The 18,450-nt window shown below is 52.6% G+C and overlaps 2 protein-coding genes across 7 annotated transcripts in view; both read right to left on the bottom strand.

Annotated features, from left to right (window-relative positions):
- Window positions 1-5,288: 5,288 nt before the first annotated feature.
- On the bottom strand, window positions 5,289-15,833 carry PRODH2 (proline dehydrogenase 2). The gene is made up of 11 exons (XM_086872147.1): window positions 15,277-15,833; window positions 15,102-15,204; window positions 14,471-14,661; window positions 13,956-14,076; window positions 13,136-13,216; window positions 12,955-13,035; window positions 12,662-12,814; window positions 11,626-11,792; window positions 10,155-10,265; window positions 7,383-7,462; window positions 5,289-6,047 (listed from the first exon to the last, which is right to left on the bottom strand). Exons 1-11 carry the CDS (start codon window positions 15,822-15,824, stop codon window positions 5,878-5,880), a joined length of 1,806 nt encoding a protein of 601 aa, XP_086728273.1. The 5' UTR covers window positions 15,825-15,833; the 3' UTR covers window positions 5,289-5,877.
- Window positions 15,834-17,135: 1,302 nt separating this feature from the next.
- Window positions 17,136-18,450, bottom strand: part of EIF3CL (eukaryotic translation initiation factor 3 subunit C like) — a 34,951-nt gene continuing 33,636 nt past the window's right edge. The window contains exons 22-23 of one of the 6 annotated variants that reach the window (XR_015281616.1): window positions 17,817-18,010; window positions 17,136-17,721 (exon numbers count right to left, since the gene is read on the bottom strand). Coding sequence is in view for 2 of the 6 variants with exons in the window: in XM_086872203.1 (XP_086728329.1) it covers window positions 17,931-18,010 (80 nt within the window). In the remaining 4 variants the exon portion in view is untranslated. Of the gene's footprint in view, window positions 18,011-18,450 lie in introns of all 6 variants that reach the window. The other 5 variants (XR_015281612.1, XR_015281613.1, XR_015281615.1 and 2 more) reach the window with 5 other exon arrangements.

Raw genomic sequence — 18,450 nt, forward strand, 5'->3', positions numbered from 1 at the left:
GCCAGTTTGAACCAGTTCAGGCCAGTTCAGACCAGTTACACCAGTGCTCCCAGTGTCCCCAGTGAGATCAATGCCAGCTCCCAGTGCTCCCAGTGCTCCCAGTAACGGCTCCCAGTAACGGCTCCCAGTGCTCCCAGTGTCCCCAGTGCTCCCAGTTCTCCCAGTGAGATCAATGCCAGCTCCCAGTTACACCAGTGCCAGCTCCCAGTGTCCCCAGTAAGAGCTCCCAGTGCTCCCAGTGCTCCCAGTGCCACCTCCCAGTTCTCCCAGTAAAAACTGCCAGCGCTCCCAGTGCCCCCAGTAAGAGCTCCCGGAGCTCCCAGTGCTCCCAGTATCCCCAGTTCCAGCTCCCAGTTACACCAGTGCCAGCTCCCAGTGCTCCCAGTGCTCCCAGTGAGATCAATGCCAGCTCCCAGTTCTCCCAGTAAGAGCTCCCGGAGCTCCCAGTGCTCCCAGTGCTCCCAGTTCTCCCAGTATCCCCAGTTCCAGCTCCCAGTGCTCCCAGTGCTCCCAGTGCCATCAGTGCCACCTCCCAGTGCCCCCAGTAAGAGCTCCCAGAGCTCCCAGTAAGAGTTCCCATTGCTCCCAGTTCTCCCAGTGCCCCCAGTGAGATCAATGCCAGCTCCCAGTGTCCCCAGTTCCAGCTCCCAGTGTCCCCAGTTCCAGCTCCCAGTGTCCCCAGTTCCAGCTCCCAGTGCTCCCAGTGCCCCCAGTATCCCCATTAAGAGCTCCCAGTGCTCCCAGTGCTCCCAGTTACAGCTCCCAGTGCTCCCAGTAACGGCTCCCGGAGCTCCCAGTGTCCCCAGTGCCAGCTCCCAGTTCCAGCAGTGTCCCCAGTAAGAGCTCCCAGTGTCCCCAGTAACAACTGCCAGTGCTCCCAGCGCTCCCAGTTCCACCAGTGCCAGCTCCCAGTGCTCCCAGTGCTCCCATTAAGAGCTCCCAGTGCTCCCAGTGCTCCCAGTTACAGCACCCGGAGCTCCCAGTGCTCCCAGTAAGAGCTCCCAGTGCCCCCAGTGTCCCCAGTGCCACCTCCCAGTGCTCCCAGTTACAGCTCCCAGTGCTCCCAGTGCTCCCAGTGAGATCAATGCCAGCTCCCAGTGCTCCCAGTTACACCAGTTACAGCTCCCAGTGCTCCCAGTAACGGCTCCCGGAGCTCCCAGTGTCCCCAGTGCCAGCTCCCAGTTCCACCAGTAAGCGCTCCCAGTGCTCCCAGTTCTCCCAGTGTGATCAGTGGCACCTCCCAGTTCTCCCAGTAAGCGCTCCCAGTTCTCCCAGTATCCCCAGTTCCAGCTCCCAGTTCCACCAGTGCTCCCAGTGCCAGCTCCCAGTGCTCCCAGTGCTCCCAGTATCCCCAGTTCCAGCTCCCAGTGTCCCCAGTTCCAGCTCCCAGTGTCCCCAGTGCTCCCAGTGCTCCCATTAAGAGCTCCCAGTGCTCCCAGTATCCCCAGTTCCAGCTCCCAGTTCCACCAGTGCTCCCAGTAACAGCTCCCAGTGCTCCCAGTTCTCCCAGTGCGATCAATGCCAGCTCCCAGTGCTCCCAGTGAGATCAATGCCAGCTCCCAGTGCTCCCAGTGCCCCCAGTGTCCCCAGTGCCAGCACCCGGAGCTCCCAGTATCCCCAGTTCCACCTCCCAGTGCTCCCAGTGTCCCCAGTGCCACCTCCCAGTGTCCCCAGTTCCAGCTCCCAGTATCCCCAGTGCAGCGCCTCACCGCCGTCCCCACCACCCCAGCCCCACCCCCACCCCTCCCAGTCCCTCCCAGTTCCCCCCACCCCCCCCCAGTTCCCTCCCAGTTCCCCCCAGTCCGAGCCTCCCTCCCCCCCCATCCCCCCCTCCCCCCCCCCGCCTAAAACAGCCCCTCCCCCCCCCACCCCACCCCTCCCCCACCCCTCCCCCCTCCCGGCCCCATCCCGCACCCCTCCCCCCACCCCCGCCCCTCCCCCCACCTGGAAGATGAAGCTGCTCCAGTTCGCGGGGTCCATCTCGCGACAGTCGCGACCGAATCGCGACCGAATCGCGGCCGAGGAGGAGGAGGAGGGGGAGGGGGAGGGGGAGGGGGTGGGGGGATGGGTGGGGGGAGAGGGTGGGGGAGGGGCGGGGGGCTCTGGTGGAGGGGGAGGGGGGAGGGGAGGGAAAGCGGCGTGAGGGGAGAGGTGGGCGGGGCTTGGCCGGGAGGGTGGGGGGGGGGAGAGGGGCGTGGCCGCCAGCCAAGCGCTGATTGGACGCGGCCGGCCCGCGGCGGGCGCTGATTGGGCGGGGCGATCTCGGCCACGCCCCTCGCTGCCGCCCCGCTCCCTCAGGAGAGGCCACGCCCACCGCGGTTTTCCCGCCCGCCGCAAAATGGAGGCGGCCACGCCCCCTCCCCGGGAATAAAGCGCTCTGATTGGCCGAGCCACGCCCACGGGGCCGGGAGGAACCAATCGGGAGCGAGCGGGGCGGCGCCGCCATGTTGGGAGCGCGTTGTCATGGCAACCTCGGGGGGCGAGCGAGGATTGGCCAGCCACAAAAGAGGCCACGCCCCCTCATCAGCGAAGCCGCGCCTTGTTTATTAATTGATTATTAATGAACTATTAGCGCCACGCCCCCTCCATGCCACGCCCCATCCGCGGCCACGCCCCTCCCGGCGTTTTCCCGCCTTTTTTCCCCTCCCCTCAGGAGCCGCCGCCATTTTGAGCGAGCCCGGGCCCCCCCAAACCGGCGCCAAAATCGCCCCAAATTCCCCCAAAATTCCCCCAAATCCCACCCGGGATTCCCAGAAATCCTCACCGGGGTCCCCAAGGAAGGATTTTGCTCCCAAAAATTCCCCTTTTGTCCCAAAAACGCCGCCAGAAAAAGCCTTTGTCAGCCAAAAATCGGCTTTTCTCACCCAAAATCTGCATTTTAACCCCAAAATCCGCGTTTTCCCGCCCCAAAATCCGAATTTTCTGCCCCAAAATCTGCATTTTCTGCCCCAAAATCTTCACTTTCTGCCCCAAAATCCACATTTTTTCCCCCAAAATCTGCATTTTCTGCCTCAAAATCTTCATTTTAACCCCCAAAATCTGCATTTTCTGCCCCAAAATCCACATTTTCCCCCCCAGAATCTGCATTTTCTGCCCCAAAATCTGCATTTTTTGCCCCAAAATCTGCATTTTCTGCCCCAGAATCTTCATTTTAACCCCCAAAATCTGCATTTTCTGGCCCAAAATCCACATTTTAACCCCCAAAATCCGCATTTTCTGCCCCAAAATCTTCATTTTCTGCCCAAAATCTTTATTTTCTGCCCCCAAATCCGCATTTTTCCCCCCAAAATCTGCATTTTCTGCCTCAAAATCTTCATTTTAACCCCCAAAATCTGCATTTTCTGCCCCAAAATCCACATTTTTCCCCCCAGAATCTGCATTTTGTGCCTCAAAATCTTCATTTTCTAACCCAAAATCTGCATTTTCTGCCCCAAAATCTGCATTTTCTGCCCCAAAATCCGCATTTTCTGCCCCAAAATCCACATTTTTTCCCCCAAAATCTGCATTTTCTGCCTCAAAATCTTCATTTTTCTGCCCAAAATCTTCACTTTCTGCCCCAAAATCTTTATTTTCTGCCCCAAAATCCACATTTTTCCCCCAAAATCTGCATTTTCCCCCCAAAATCTGCATTTTCCACCCCAAAATCCGCCTTTTCCCAACAAAATCCGTTTTCCTCCCCTCAAATCTTTATTTTTCCCTCCTGAATTCACATTTTCTGCCCCAAAATTCCCCTTTTCCCGCCCAAACTTGGGTTTTTCTTTCCCAAAATCCAAACTTTTCCCCCCAAAATTCACCCTGCGCTTGCCAAAATTCCCGTTTTTTTCCCCAAAAAAAAACACCTAAAATAAAAAAAATCCACATTTTTCCCCAAAATTCCATTTTTTTTCCACCCCTTTTCCCCCAAAAATTCAGGTTTTTCCCCCCAAAAATTCATTTTATCCCCAAAATCTCCCCGAGATCACCGAAAATTCACATTTTTTCCCCAAAATCCACATTTTTCCCCCAAAATTCACGTTTTTCCCCTAAAATTCACATTTTTTACCCCAAAATCAGCGGCAGGGACACGGTGGGGGGAAGGGGGGAATTTATTGGTGGAATTTTGGGAATTTTGGGGAATTTTTGGAGGAATTTTTGGGGGGGAATTTGGGGGATTTTTGGGGAAATTTGGGGGAATTTTGGGGGGAATTTTTGGGGAAATTTTTGGGGAATTTTTGAGGAATTTCAGGGGAATTTTGGGGGAATTTTTTTGGAATTTGGGGGGAATTTTTGGGGAATTTTTGAGGAATTTTTTGGGGAATTTTTGAGGAACTTTTAGGGAATTTTGGGAGAATTTTGGGGAATTTCTTGGGAATTTTTTGGGAATTTTGGGGGGAATTTCTTGGGAATTTTGAGGAATTTTTGGGGGGGATTTTGAGGAATTTTTTGGGAATTTTTTAGGAATTTTTAGGGAATCTTGGGAGAATTTTGGGGGAATTTTTGGGGAATTTTGGGAGAATTTGGGGGAATTTTTTTGGAATTTTTGGCAAATTTTGGGGAATTTTGGGGGAATTTTTGAGGAATTTTGGGGAGAATTTTGGGGAATTTTTTTGGGAATTTTTAGGGAATTTTGGGGAATTTTTTTGAAATTTTTTTTGGAATTTTTTTGGATTTTTTTTTGAATTTTCGAGGAATTTTTAGGGAATTTTGGGGATTTTTTTTAAATTTTTTTGGAATTTTTGGGATTTTTTTGGGGAATTTTGGGAGAATTTTGGGGAATTATTCTTGAATTTTTCTGGAAACTTTTTGAATTTTTTTGAATTTTTTTTGAATTTTTTTGGAATTTTTGGGATTTTTTTGGGGAATTTTGGGGGTATTTCAGGGGGAATTTTTTTGGAATTTTTGGGGAATTTTTTTTTAATTTTTTTGGAATTTTTGGGATTTTTTGGGGGAATTTTGGGGGAATTTCAGGGGGAATTTTTTTGGAATTTTTGGGGAATTTTTTTGGAATTTTTGGGGAATTTTTTTTTAATTTTTTTGGAATTTTTGGGATATTTTTTGGGGGGAATTTTGGGGGAATTTTTGGGGAATTTTTTCAGATTTTTTTTTTTATTTTTTTTAATTTTTTTGGAATTTTTGGGATTTTTTTGGGGGGAATTTTGGGGTTATTTCAGGTGGAATTTTTTTGGAATTTTTTTGGAGTTTTTTTGGAATTTTTGGGATTTTTTGGGGGGGAATTTTGGGGTTATTTCAGGGGGAATTTTTTTGGAATTTTTTTGGAGTTTTTTTGGAATTTTTGGGATTTTTTTGGGGGGAATTTTGGGGTTATTTCAGGGGGAATTTTTTTGGAATTTTTGGGGAACTTTTTCAGAATTTTTTTTAATTTTTTTGGAATTTTTTTGGAATTTTTGGGATATTTTTTTGGGGGAATTTTGGGGGTATTTCAGGGGGAATTTTTTTGGAATTTTTGGGGAATTTTTGGGGAATTTTTTCAGAATTTTTTTTAATTTTTTTTGAATTTTTTTGGAATTTTTGGGATTTTTTTGGGGAATTTTGGGGTTATTTCAGGGGGAATTTTTTTGGGGAATTTTTAGGGAATTTTGGGGAATTTTTTTTTAATTTTTTGGGAATTTTTTTTGAATTTTCGAGGAATTTTTAGGAAATTTTGGGGAATTTTTGGGGAATTTTTGGGGAATTTTTGGGGAATTTTTTTTTAATTTTTTTGGAATTTTTGGGGAATTTTTTTGGGGGGAATTTTGGGGTTATTTCAGGTGGAATTTTTTTGAGGAATTTTTTTGGAATTTTTTTGGAATTTTTGGGATATTTTTTTGGGGGGAATTTTGGGGTTATTTATTTCAGGTGGAATTTTTTTGAGGGGGGGGAATTTCCGGGCGTTTCCGGTCACGCCCAGGGGCGGAGCCTGCGCCGAAGCTCCGCCCACAGCAGCTGGCGCTCCCGCCGGGCCCCGCCCAGCGCGCCGCGGTTCTCGGCCGCTCGCCGCGCCAGGTACGGCACCGTCACCTCCGGGGGACCCAGCGGCACCGACTTGTACACCCGGAACCCGCCGGAACCTTCCGGAAACCGCCGGGGACACGCGGGGGTCACACGGGGGACACACGGGGGGCACATGGGGGTCACACAGGGGTCACTCAGGGGTCACTCAGGGGTCATTGGGGTCACTCAGGGGTCAGCCAGGGGTCACTCGGGGGTCACTCAGGGGTCACTCAGGGTCAGTCAGGGGTCACTCAGGGGTCACACAGGGGTCATTGGGGTCAGTCAGGGTCAGTCAGGGTCACTCAGAGGTCACTCAGGGTCAGTCAGGGCTCATTGGGGTCAGTCAGGGGTCACTTGGGGTCACTCAGGGGCACTCAGGGGTCATTGGGGTCACTCAGGGGTCACATGGGGTCAGCCAGGGGTCACACGGGGGTCATTGGGGTCACTCAGGGGTCACTCAGGGGTCACTCAGGGGTCAGTCAGGGGTCACTCAGGGGTCATTGGGGTCACTCAGGGTCACTCAGGGGTCACTCAGGGTCACTCAGGGTCACTCAGGGGTCACTCAGGGTCACTCAGGGGTCACTCAGGGGTCACTCAGGGTCACTCAGGGTCACTCAGGGGTCACTCAGGGGCACTCAGGGTCACTCAGGGGTCACTCAGGGGTCACTCAGGGGCACTCAGGGGTCACTCGGGGTCACTCAGGGGTCACTCGGGGGTCACTCAGGGGTCACATGGGGTCAGCCAGGGGTCACACGGGGGTCATTGGGGTCAGTCAGGGTCACTCAGGGGTCAGGGGTCACACGGGGTCAGCCAGGGGTCATTGGGGTCAGTCAGGGTCACTCAGAGGTCACTCAGGGGTCACTCAGGGGTCATTGGGGTCACTCAGGGGTCATTGGGGTCAGTCAGGGGCACTCAGGGTCACTCAGGGGTCACTCAGAGTCACTCAGGGTCACTCGGGGGTCACTCAGGGGTCACTCAGGGTCACTCAGGGGTCACTCAGGGTCACTCAGGGGTCACTCAGGGGTCACTCAGGGGTCACTCAGGGGTCACTCAGAGTCACTCAGGGGTCACTCAGGGTCACTCAGGGGTCACTCGGGGTCACTGAGGGGTCACTCAGGGTCACTCAGGGGTCACTCAGGGTCACTAAGGGGTCACTCAGGGGTCACTCAGGGTCACTCAGGGGTCACTCGGGGTCACTCAGGGGTCACTCAGGGGTCAGGGGTCACTCAGGGTCACTCAGGGTCACTCAGGGGTCACTCAGGGGTCACTCAGGGTCACTCAGGGGTCACTCGGGGTCACTCAGGGGTCACTCAGGGGTCACTCAGGGGTCACTCAGGGGTCACTCAGGGGTCACTCAGGGGTCACTGAGGGGTCACTGAGGGGTCACTCAGGGGTCACTCAGGGTCACTCACCCAAGGCCAGGCTCAGGTTCTCGCCCATCCCGAGCAGCTGCGCGAAGCAAACGGCGCCACCAGGGGGCGGCCTGGGGAGCCTGGGGGGGCGAGGGGACAAAATCACCCAAAATCACCCCAAAATCAGCCAAAATCCAACAAAATCAGCCCAAAATCAGCCAAAATCAGCCAAAATCAGCCAAAATCAGCCCAAAATCAGCCCAAAATCAGCCAAAATCACCCAAAATCGGCTAAAATCAGCCCAAAATCACCCAAAATCAGCCCAAAATTAGCCAAAATCACCCAAAATCGGCTAAAATCACCCCAAAATCGCCCAAAATCACCCCAAAATCAGCCAAAATCAGCCAAAATCACCCCAAAATTACCCAAAATCAGCCCAAAATCACCCAAAATCGGCTAAAATCACCCAAAATCACCCCAAAATCAGCCCAAATCACCCCAAAATCATCCAAAATCACCCGAAATCACCACAAATTACCCAAAATCAGCCAAAATCACCCCAAAATCACCCCAAAAATCACCTCAAAATCACCCAAAATTACCCAAAATCACCCCAAAATCAGCCAAAATTACCCAAAATTACCCCAAAATCACCGAAAAATCACCCAAAATTACCCCAAATCCACCCCAAATTCACCCCAAAATCACCGGAATTCACCCCAAAATCACCCCCAAAACCACCCCAATTCACCCCAAATTTACACCCAAAATCACCCAAGTCCTGCCCAAAATCACCCCCAAAATTACTCAAAATTTACACCCAAAATCAGCCCAAAATCACCCAAAAATCACCAAAGAAAATCATAAAAAATCACCAAAAAATAATTTTAATATCACCAAAAAAATCATAAAAAATCAGCAAAAAAATCACCAAAAATTCATTAAAAAATCACAAAAAATCATTAAAAACTCATAAAAAAAATCACAAAAAATCATCCTAAAAATCACCAAAAAATCATTAAAAAATAATTTAAAAATCACCAAAACATCGTTAAAAAAATCACAAAAAAAATCAGTAAAAAACTATTAAAAAATCACCCAAAAATCGTTAAGAATCATTTAAAAAATCACCAAAAAAATCACCAAAAAATAATTTAATTATCATTTATAAATCGTTTAAAAATCACAAAAAATCACCCAAAAATCACCAAAAAATCATTAAAAAATCACCAAAAAATCATTAAAAAATCACCAAAAAATCATTAAAAAATCATTAAAAAAATCATTAAAAAATCACCAAAAAATCATCCCAAAAATCACCAAAAAATCATTAAAAAATCATTTAAAAATCACCAAAACATCGTTAAAAAAATCACAAAAAAAATCAGTAAAAAACTATTAAAAAATCACCCAAAAATCGTTAAAAATCATTTAAAAAATCACCAAAAAAATCACCAAAAAATAATTTTATTATCATTTATAAATCGTTTAAAAATCACAAAAAATCACCCAAAAATCACCAAAAAATCACTAAAAAATCACAAAAAAATCATTAAAAAATCATTAAAAAAATCATTAAAAAATCACCAAAAAATCATTAAAAAATCACAAAAAAATCATTAAAAAATCACCAAAAAAATCATTAAAAAATCATTAAAAAAATCATTAAAAAATCACCAAAAAGTCATTAAAAAATCACAAAAAAAATCATTAAAAAATCACCCAAAAATCGTTAAAAAATCACCCTAAAAATCACCAGAAAATCATTTAAAAATCACCAAAAAAATCATTAAAAAATCACCCAAAAATAATTTAAAAAATCACCAAGAAATCATTAAAAAAATTTTAAAAAAATATTTAAAAAATCACAAAAAAATCATTAAAAAATAATTTAAAAATCACCAAAAAATCATCAAAAAATCATTAAAAAAGATCACAAAAATTCGATAAAAAATCACCCAAAAATCATTAAAAAATTACCAATCATTAATAAAATCATTAAAAAATCACCAAAAAATCATTAAAAAATCAACAAGAAATCATTAAAAAAATTTAAAAAAAAATATTTAAAAAATCACCAAAAAATCACCAAAAAATCATTAAAAAATCACCAAAAATTGTTTAAAAAATCATTAAAAAATCACCAAAAAATCATTTAAAAATCACCAAAAAATCATTAAAAAATCACCAAAAAATCATTAAAAAATCACAAAAAAATCATTAAAAAATCACCCAAAAATAATTTAAAAAATCACCAAGAAATCATTAAAAAAATTTTAAAAATATTTAAAAATTCACAAAAAAATCATTAAAAAATCATTTAAAAATCACCAAAAAATCATTAAAAAATCGCCAAAAAATCATCAAAAAATCATTAAAAAAGATCACAAAAATTCGATAAAAAATCACCCAAAAATCATTAAAAAATTACCAATCATTAAAAAAATCATTAAAAAATCACCAAAAAATCATTAAAAAATCAACAAGAAATCATTAAAAAAATTAAAAACAAAATATTTTAAAAATCACCAAAAAATCACCAAAAAATCATTAAAAAATCACAAAAAAATCATTAAAAAAATCATTAAAAAATCACCAAAAAATCATTAAAAAATCACCAAAAAATCACAAAAAAATCATTAAAAAATCATTAAAAAATCACCCAAAAAATCATTAAAAAATCATTAAAAAATCATTAAAAAATCACAAAAAAATCATTAAAAAATCATTAAAAAATCACAAAAAAATCATTAAAAAATCATTAAAAAATCACCCAAAAATCCCCCAAAATCCCCCAACCCCCCCCGATCGCCCCGGGCTCCCCGGGGTCACCTGTCCAGCACGGCCAGGACCGAGGCCTCGTTGTGCGTGGCCACCATCAGCGAGAGGCGCGAGCCCGGCCGGGCCAGCGAGGCCAGGAGGAGCTGCAGGCAGCGCCCGTAGCTGGGGAGCGAGAGCAGCCCCAAAATCAGCCCAAAATCGGACAAAATCGGCCCAAATCGACCCAAAATCAGCACAAATCGACCCAAAATCGGCCAAAATCGGACAAAATTGACCCAAAATCGGCCAAAATTGACCCAAATCGGCCCAAAATCGGCCAAAATCCACCCAAAATCGGACAAAATCGGCCAAAATTGACCGAAAATCGGCACAAATCGACCCAAAATCGGACAAAATCGGCCGAAATCCACCCAAAATCGGACAAAATCGGACAAAATCGACCCAAAATCGGACAAAATCGGCACAAATCGACCCAAAATCGGCCAAAATCGGCCAAAATTGACCCAAAATCGGCCAAAATTGACCCAAATCGGCCCAAAATCGGACAAAATCCACCCAAAATCGGACAAAATCGACCCAAAATCGGCCAAAATCGGACAAAATTGACCCAAATTGACCCAAAATCAGCCAAAATCGGCCAAAATCAACCCAAAATCGGACAAAATTGACCCAAAACCGGCCCAAATCGGCCAAAATCGGCCCAAATCGACCCAAAATCGGACAAAATTGACCCAAAATCGACCCAAAATCGGACAAAATTGACCCAAAACCGGCCCAAATCGACCCAAAATATCCCAAAATCGACCCAAAATGCCGCAAATTTACCCAAACTGACCCTGAATGACCCCAAAATGACCCAAATTTACTCAAAATGACCCAAAATGCCCCAAATTGACCGAAAATGTCCCAAAATGTCCCAAATTCACCCAAAATGTCCAAAAATGACCCAAAATGACCCCGACTGACCCCGAATGACCTCAAATGACCCCAAAATGTCCCAAATTTACCCCAAAATAACCCAAATTCACCCCAAATTTACCAAAAATATCCCAAATGACCCAGAATGACCCAGAATGACCCCGAATGACCCCAAAATGACCCCAAAATGACCCCAAAATGACCCCAGAATGACCCCAACTGACCCCAAATGACCCCAAAATGACCCCAAAATGACTGAAAATGACCCAAAATTACCCAAAATTTACCCAAAATGACCCAAATTTACTCAAAATATCCCAAATTCAGCCCAAAATGACCCAGAATGACCCCAAATGACCCCGAATGACCCCGAATGACCCCAAAAGACCCCGAAATGACCCCAAAATGACCCCAAATGACCCCAAAATGACCCAGAATGACCCCAAAATGACCCCAAAATGACCCCGAAATGACCCCAAAATGACCCCAAATGACCCCAAAATGACCCCAAATGACCCCAAAATGACCCCAAATGACCCCAAAATGACCCCGAATGACCCCAAATGTCCCAAAATGACCCCGAGCGGCCCCGCCCCTCCCCCACCTGCGCGAGGTCTCCTCAGGTGTGTCCCAGGTGGGGGAGGGGCGGCCCCGGGCCCGGGCCCGCCCCTGCTCCTGGGCCAGGTAAGCCCCGCGCACCAACTTCACCCCGCACCTGAGCCCGGCCACGCCCACCTGCGCCAGGTGAGCGGCCAGCAGCGCCTCCGTGCCCTGGGGGAGGGGACAGGTGAGGCTGGGGCGGCCCCGGGGGGGGCCCAGAGCAGCCCCAGGTGTGCCCAGGTGTGACAGGAACACCCCCAGGTGTGCCCAGGTGTGCTCAGGTGAGCCCAGAGCAGCCCCAGGTGTGCCCAGGTGTGACAGAAACACCCCCAGGTGTGCCCAGGTGTGACTGGAACAGCCCCAGGTGTGCCCAGGTGTGCCTGAAATGTCCCCAGGTGTGCCCAAGTGTGCCCAGGTGTGTCCCCAGGTGTGCCCAGGTGTGCCCAGAGCACCCCCAGGTGTGCCCAGGTGTGTCCAGGTGTGCCCAGGTGTGTCCAGAACAGCCCCAGGTGTGTCCAGGTGTGACTGAAATGTCCCCAGGTGTGCCCAGGTGTGCTCAGGTGAGCCCAGAACAGCCCCAGGTGTGTCCAGGTGAGCCCAGAACAGCCCCAGGTGTGCCCAGGTGTGTCCAGGTGTGACTGAAATGTCCCCAGGTGTGTCCAGGTGTCCCCAGGTGTGCCCAGGTGTGTGTGAAACACCCCCAGGTGTGCCCAGGTGAGCCCAGGTGTGCCCAGGTGTGTCCAGGTATCCCCAGGTGAGCCCAGAACAGCCCCAGGTGTGCTCTAGCTCAAGTTCCAGACTGGGTGCCGGAACGTTCCAGGCTCGGTTCTAGATCGGTTCTAGAATGTTCTGTATCAGCTTCCAGACTGGGTTCCAGGTGTGTCCCAGGTGTGTTCCAGGTGTCCCAGGTGTCCCCAGGTGTGTCCCAGGTGTCCCCAGGTGAGCCCAGGTGTGTCCAGAACAGCCCCAGGTGTGCCCAGGTGTGTCCCAGGTGTCCCCAGGTGTCCCCAGGTGTCCCCAGGTGTCCCAGGTGCGCTCACCCTCAGGTAAGCCTGCCAGGTGCTCCACACCCAGGGCCGGGGCCCCGCCCGGTTGTGTCTCCACATCAGCCCCCAGGTGAGGCAGGTGAGGGCGGGGTTCAGGTGCGACATCTCCGCGTCCACCAACAGCTGCACGCGCCGGGCCACGCCCACCTGCGGGGGAGGGGGCGGGGCTGGTAACGGGGCTGTGCAGGTGTGCCCAGGTACACCCAGGTGTGTCCAGGTGTGATCCAGGTGTGTCCCCAGGTGTCCCAGGTGTGTCTCAGGCCCCTCCCCTGCCCCGCCCCCCTCACCTGCGCCACCTCCTCGAGCCTCCTCAGGCCCCGCCCCAGGTGTTGATTCTCGGCCGGGCTGAGCCAGGTGAGCTCCGGCACCTGCAGGGAGGAGGCGTGGCCCAGGTAAAGGGGGAGTGGCCCAGGTAAAGGGGGCGTGGCCCGGGTAAAAGGGGGCGGGGTCAATGGGGGGAGGGTTTACCTGGCCGCCCAACATGGCCGCCACCTGTTCTGGGCTCAGCCCCGCCCCTTCCGGCTCAGCCAATCGCAGCGAGATTTTCTCCTGGGGGGGCGTGGTCAGAAAGGGGCTTCACCTGAGGGTTCTCCTGCCCCATGGATCCTGCCCCATAGATCCTTCACCTGCCCCATGGATCCTGCCCCACGGATCCTGCCCCACAAATCCTGCCCCATGGATCCTGCCCCATGGATCCTGCCCCATGGATCCTGCCCCACACATCCTGCCCCAGAGATCCTGACCCACGGATCCTGCCCCACGGATCCTGCCCCATAGATCCCGCCCCATAGATCCTGCCCCAGAGATCCTGACCCACGGATCCTGCCCCACGGATCCTGCCCCACGGATCCTGCCCCATAGATCCTGCCCCATAGATCCTGCCCCAGAGATCCTGCCCCATGGATCCTGCCCCATAGGTCCTGCCCCATAGATCCTGCCTCATAGATCCTGACCCACAGATCCTGCCCCATAGATCCTGCCCCAGAGATCCTGCCCCATAGATCCTGCCCCATAGATCCTTCACCTGCCCCACGGATCCTGCCCCACACCCTGCCCCACAGACCCTTTCCCAGCCCCACACATCCCGCCCCACAGATCCTGCCCCACACATCCTGCCCCACATCCTTTCCCACAGATCCTGCCCCATGGAGCCTGCCCCAGAGATCCTGACCCACAGATCCTGCCCCACACATCCTGCCCCACATCCTTTCCCACAGATCCTGCCCCATGGAGCCTGCCCCAGAGATCCTGCCCCACACATCCTGCCCCACATCCCTGCCCCACTCACGCAGAGCCTCTGGCTCAGCAGCGCCGTCAGCTTCAGCTGCATCGCGGGTTCGGGGCCCGAGGCGGCCGCCAGCCCCACACATTCCAGAGCTGCCCCAAGGTTCTGCTCAAACCAGGCCTCGCTGCCCCCCAAGAGACCCCCAAAACCCCCTAAGTGACCCCAGAACTGCCCCTAAGTGACCCCAGAACTGCCCCATAAGTGACCCCCACACCCCATAAGTGACCCCCACACCCCATAAGTGACCCCCATACCCCATAAGTGACCCCAGAACTACCCCTAAGTGACCCCCACTCCCCATAAGTGACTCCAAAACTGCCCCATAAGTGAACCCCATACCCCATAAGTGACCCCAGAACTACCCCATAAGTGACCCCAAAACTGCCCCATAAATGACCACCACACACCCCATAAGTGACCCCAAAACTGCCCCCTAAGTGACCCCCACACCCCATAAGTGACCCCAGAACTACCCCATAAGTGACCCCAAAACTGCCCCCTAAGTGACCCCCACTCACCCCTCGCCATCCGGCCCCTCGCCCTCGATGGGCAGGGCCAGCATCGGGCGCAGGCCGCGGGCCCGGAGCCGCTGGGACAGCTCCTGCACGGCCGCCGGGCTCCGGCCGACCGCGAATTGTCCCCACAGGGAGACGGAGAGAAGCGCCCGCCACAGGCGGGGACCGAGCACCCGCCGGGACGCCCGCAGGAACTGCGGGGAATGCGGGAAGATGTGGGGCGAGATGGGGAGAAAATGGCGGCGAAGCGTGAGGGGAGGAAATGGCGGGAAACCGCGAGGGGCTGGGGAAGAACGGAAGCCCCGTAGGGACAAAATGGCCTCTGCTCCCTGAGGGAAGGAGGGGAGCCATGAGGGAACGGGACCGAGGGGGCGCCCCACTTTCCCCCCAGGAAGAGACGAGGGCTTGGTTTGGGGGTTTCGGGGTCACTTGTGGGGCTGGGAAGGGCTTGGGGGTCATTTTGGGGGGGTCTTTATGGGGGGAAGGGGGGAGGTTTGGAGGTCGCTTGTGAGGGCAGGAAATGGCGGCAAGGCCTGAGGGTGCCTCTGTGTGGGGCTGGCTGTGGGGCTCAGAGTGGGGCGGGGGGTCCCCCCGATTTGGGGAGGGGTCCCCCCGATTTGGGGAGGGGTCTCACCGCCTCGGGGTCCCGCTGCAGCCAGGGCTGGGAGCAGAGGCCGAGCACGAGCAGCCCCCGCAGCAGCTCCCACCCGCCCAGGGCCGCCAGGGCCCGGCCCTCCCTCACCCGCAGCTGCAATGGCGACCCCTCCTCAGCGTCCCGCCCTGCCCGCCCCACATCGGATCCGTCCTGCCCCACATCGGATCCCTCCTGCCCCATAGATCCCTTCTGCCCCATGGATCCGTCCTGCCCCACATCGGATCCGTCCTGCCCCATGGATCCCTCCTGCCCCATAGATCCCTTCTGCCCCATGGATCCGTCCTGCCCCACATCGGATCCGTCCTGCCCCATAGATCCCTTCTGCCCCATAGATCCCTTCTGCCCCATAGATCCCTCCTGCCCCATAGATCCCTTCTGCCCCATAGATCCCTTCTGCCCCATGGATCCGTCCTGCCCCATGGATCCCTTCTGCCCCATGGATCCGTCCTGCCCCATGGATCCCTCCTGCCCCACATCGGATCCGTCCTGCCCCACGGATCCTTCCTGCCCCATAGATCCCTTCTGCCCCACGGATCCTTCCTGCCCCACATCGGATCCGTCCTGCCCCACGGATCCTTCCTGCCCCATAGATCCCTTCTGCCCCACGGATCCTTCCTGCCCCACATCGGATCCGTCCTGCCCCATAGATCCCTTCTGCCCCACAGATCCCCCCATAGATCTCCCCAGAGATCTCTGCCCCATAGATCCCCCCACAGATCCCCCCACAGATCCCCTCTGCCCCATAGATCCCCCCATAGAACCCCATAGGGACCCTCCCTGCCCCATAGATCTCCCCATAAATCCCCTCTGCCCCATAGATCCCCCCAGGGACCCCTCCTGCCCCATAGATCCCCACAGGGACCCCCCCTGCCCCATAGATCCCCATAGGGACCCCCCCTGCCCCATAGATCTCCCCACAGATCTCCCCAGGGACCCCCCCAGGGACCCCCCCTGCCCCATAGATCCCCATAGGGACCCTCCCTGCCCCACAGATCTCCCCAGGGACCCCCCCAGGGACCCCCCCAGGGACCCCTTCTGCCCCATAGATCCCCATAGGGACCCCCCCTGCCCCATAGATCTCCCCAGGGACCCCCCCTGCCCCATAGATCTCCCCAGGGACCCCCCCTGCCCCATAGATCTCCCCAGGGACCCCCCCTGCCCCATAGATCTCCCCAGGGACCCCCCCTGCCCCATGGCGGCACCAGCGGGACCCTGAGGGGGGTGGGGGAAGGGTGAATTTATCCCCCCCCTCCCCCCCCGGGGTCACTCATTAACGGCGTTAATTAGTGAGGGATTAACGAGGGATTAGAGCCGCCCCTCCCCCAGCCTCGTCACTCATTAACGAGGGGCTTAATGAGTAATTAATGGCTGAGCGATCTGTGGGGGCAGGGGGCCTCTCCTCGTTGCTAATTAACGAGGGCGGGTTAATTAATTAATCACCGGAAGCGATTAATTCGTGGTTTTGTCGTTAATTAATTAATTTAGCCGAAACGGGGGGGGGGGGGGGGGGAGGCGCCCCCTGCTGCTCGTTAATTAACTGTTAATTATAAATTAATTTATCGTAAATAAATCATTTATAATTATTTTTATTATAAATGATCAGTTATTTATTTCTCTTGTAATGAATGTAAATTATTTTATTAAATTGTTAGAATAAAAATTATTATAATAACAAAATTTAAGAAATTAATTATTTATAAAAAAATCGAATAACTGCTTGGTTAATTAATTGTTAATTAATTAATTGCACTAAAAAGGGGAATTTACAGGCGGGAAAACGCGAGGGGGGAGGGGAAAAAAAAGGCGGGAAAATGAGGGGGGAGGGGAAAAAAAGGCGGGAAAACGCTAGGGGGGAGGGGAAAAAAAAGGCGGGAAAATGTGAGGGGGGAGGGGAAAAAAAAGGCGGGAAAATGAGGGGGGAGGAGCTTTGGGGGTCACTTACGGGGCAGGGGGCGGAGCCATGGGGCAGCCCCGGCCCCACCCCCTTCGTTAAGACATCGATTAACGCATTAATTAACGCCTCGTTAATTATTCCTTTATTAATTTCCAACGGCGGGACAGGTGAGGGCCACGCCCAGGACAGGTGGGGGCCACGCCCAGGACAGGTGAGGGCTCCAGGACAGGTGAGGGCCCCGCCCGCCAGGTGAGGCTCTGTAGGACAGGTGAGGGCCACGCCCCAGGACAGGTGAGGGCTCCAGGACAGGTGAGGGGTCCCAGGACAGGTGAGGCTCTGTGGGACAGGTGAGGGCCCCGCCCCCAGGTGAGGGCCCCACCCCAGGACAGGTGAGGGCTCTGTGGGACAGGTGAGGGCCACGCCCAGGACAGGTGAGGGCCCCGCCCGCCAGGTGAGGGCCCCGCCCGCCAGGTGAGGGCCACGCCCCCAGGTGAGGGCTCCAGGACAGGTGAGGGCTCTGTGGGACAGGGGAGGGCTCCAGGACAGGTGAGGGCTCCAGGACAGGTGAGGGCTCCAGGACAGGTGAGGGTTCTGTGGGACAGGTGAGGGCCCCGCCCGCCAGGTGAGGGCCCCAGGACAGGTGAGGCTCTGTAGGACAGGTGAGGGCCCCGCCCGCCAGGTGAGGCTCTGTGGGACAGGTGAGGGCTCCAGGACAGGTGAGGGCCCCGCCCGCCAGGTGAGGCTCTGTGGGACAGGTGAGGGCCCCAGGACAGGTGAGGGCCACGCCCCCAGGTGAGGGCTCCAGGACAGGTGAGGGCTCCAGGACAGGTGAGGCTCTGTGGGACAGGTGAGGGCTCTGTAGGACAGGTGAGGGCCCCGCCCCCCAGGTGAGGGCCCCGCCCGCCAGGTGAGGCTCAGTAGTTGCCGCGCTCCTGCCGGAAGCCGCCGCGCCGCAGGTAACCGTCGCCCTTGCGGTAGCCGCCCTCCTTCTGGTCTGCGGGGACAGACGGCACAGGTGAGACGGGGGCGGGGCTCGGGCGTGGCACGGGTGTGCTCAGGTGTATCCCCAAGTACCCCAGGTGTATCCCTGAGTACCCCAGGTGTGCCCAGGTGTGTCCCAGAGTGCCCCAGGTGTCCCCAGGTGTCCCCAGGTGTCCCCAGGTGTCCCCAGGTGCACCCAGGTGCTCCCAGGTGTCTCCAGGTGTGCCCAGGTGTATCTCAGATGTATCTCAGGTGCGCCCAGGTGCGTCCAGGTGTGTCCCAGGTGTATCCCAGGTGTCCCCAGGTGTCCCCCAGGTGTCCCCAGCTGTCCCCAGGTGTATCCCTGAGTACCCCAGGTGTATCTCAGGTGTCCCCAGCTGTCCCCAGGTGTATCTCAGGTGTCCCCAGGTGTGTCCCAGGTGTCCCCAGGTGTCCCCAGCTGTCCCAAGGTGT

The sequence above is a fragment of the Cyanistes caeruleus genome, chromosome 39 (assembly GCF_971803275.1).
Source record: "Cyanistes caeruleus chromosome 39, bCyaCae1.hap1.1, whole genome shotgun sequence".
NCBI lineage: Eukaryota > Metazoa > Chordata > Aves > Passeriformes > Paridae > Cyanistes > Cyanistes caeruleus.

Excerpts from the sequence above, each read along its gene's own strand:
- PRODH2 (XM_086872147.1), bottom strand. The coding sequence starts at position 15,824 with ATGGGGCAGAGATCTCTGGGGAGATCTATGGGGGGATCTGTGGGGCAG. Across the intron at positions 15,205-15,276 it reads CAGGAGGGATCCGATGTGGG|GGAGGGCCGGGCCCTGGCGG; the intron begins GCAGGACGGATC and ends GCTGCGGGTGAG. Across the intron at positions 13,036-13,135 it reads CGGCCATGTTGGGCGGCCAG|GTGCCGGAGCTCACCTGGCT; the intron begins GTAAACCCTCCC and ends TCCTCCCTGCAG.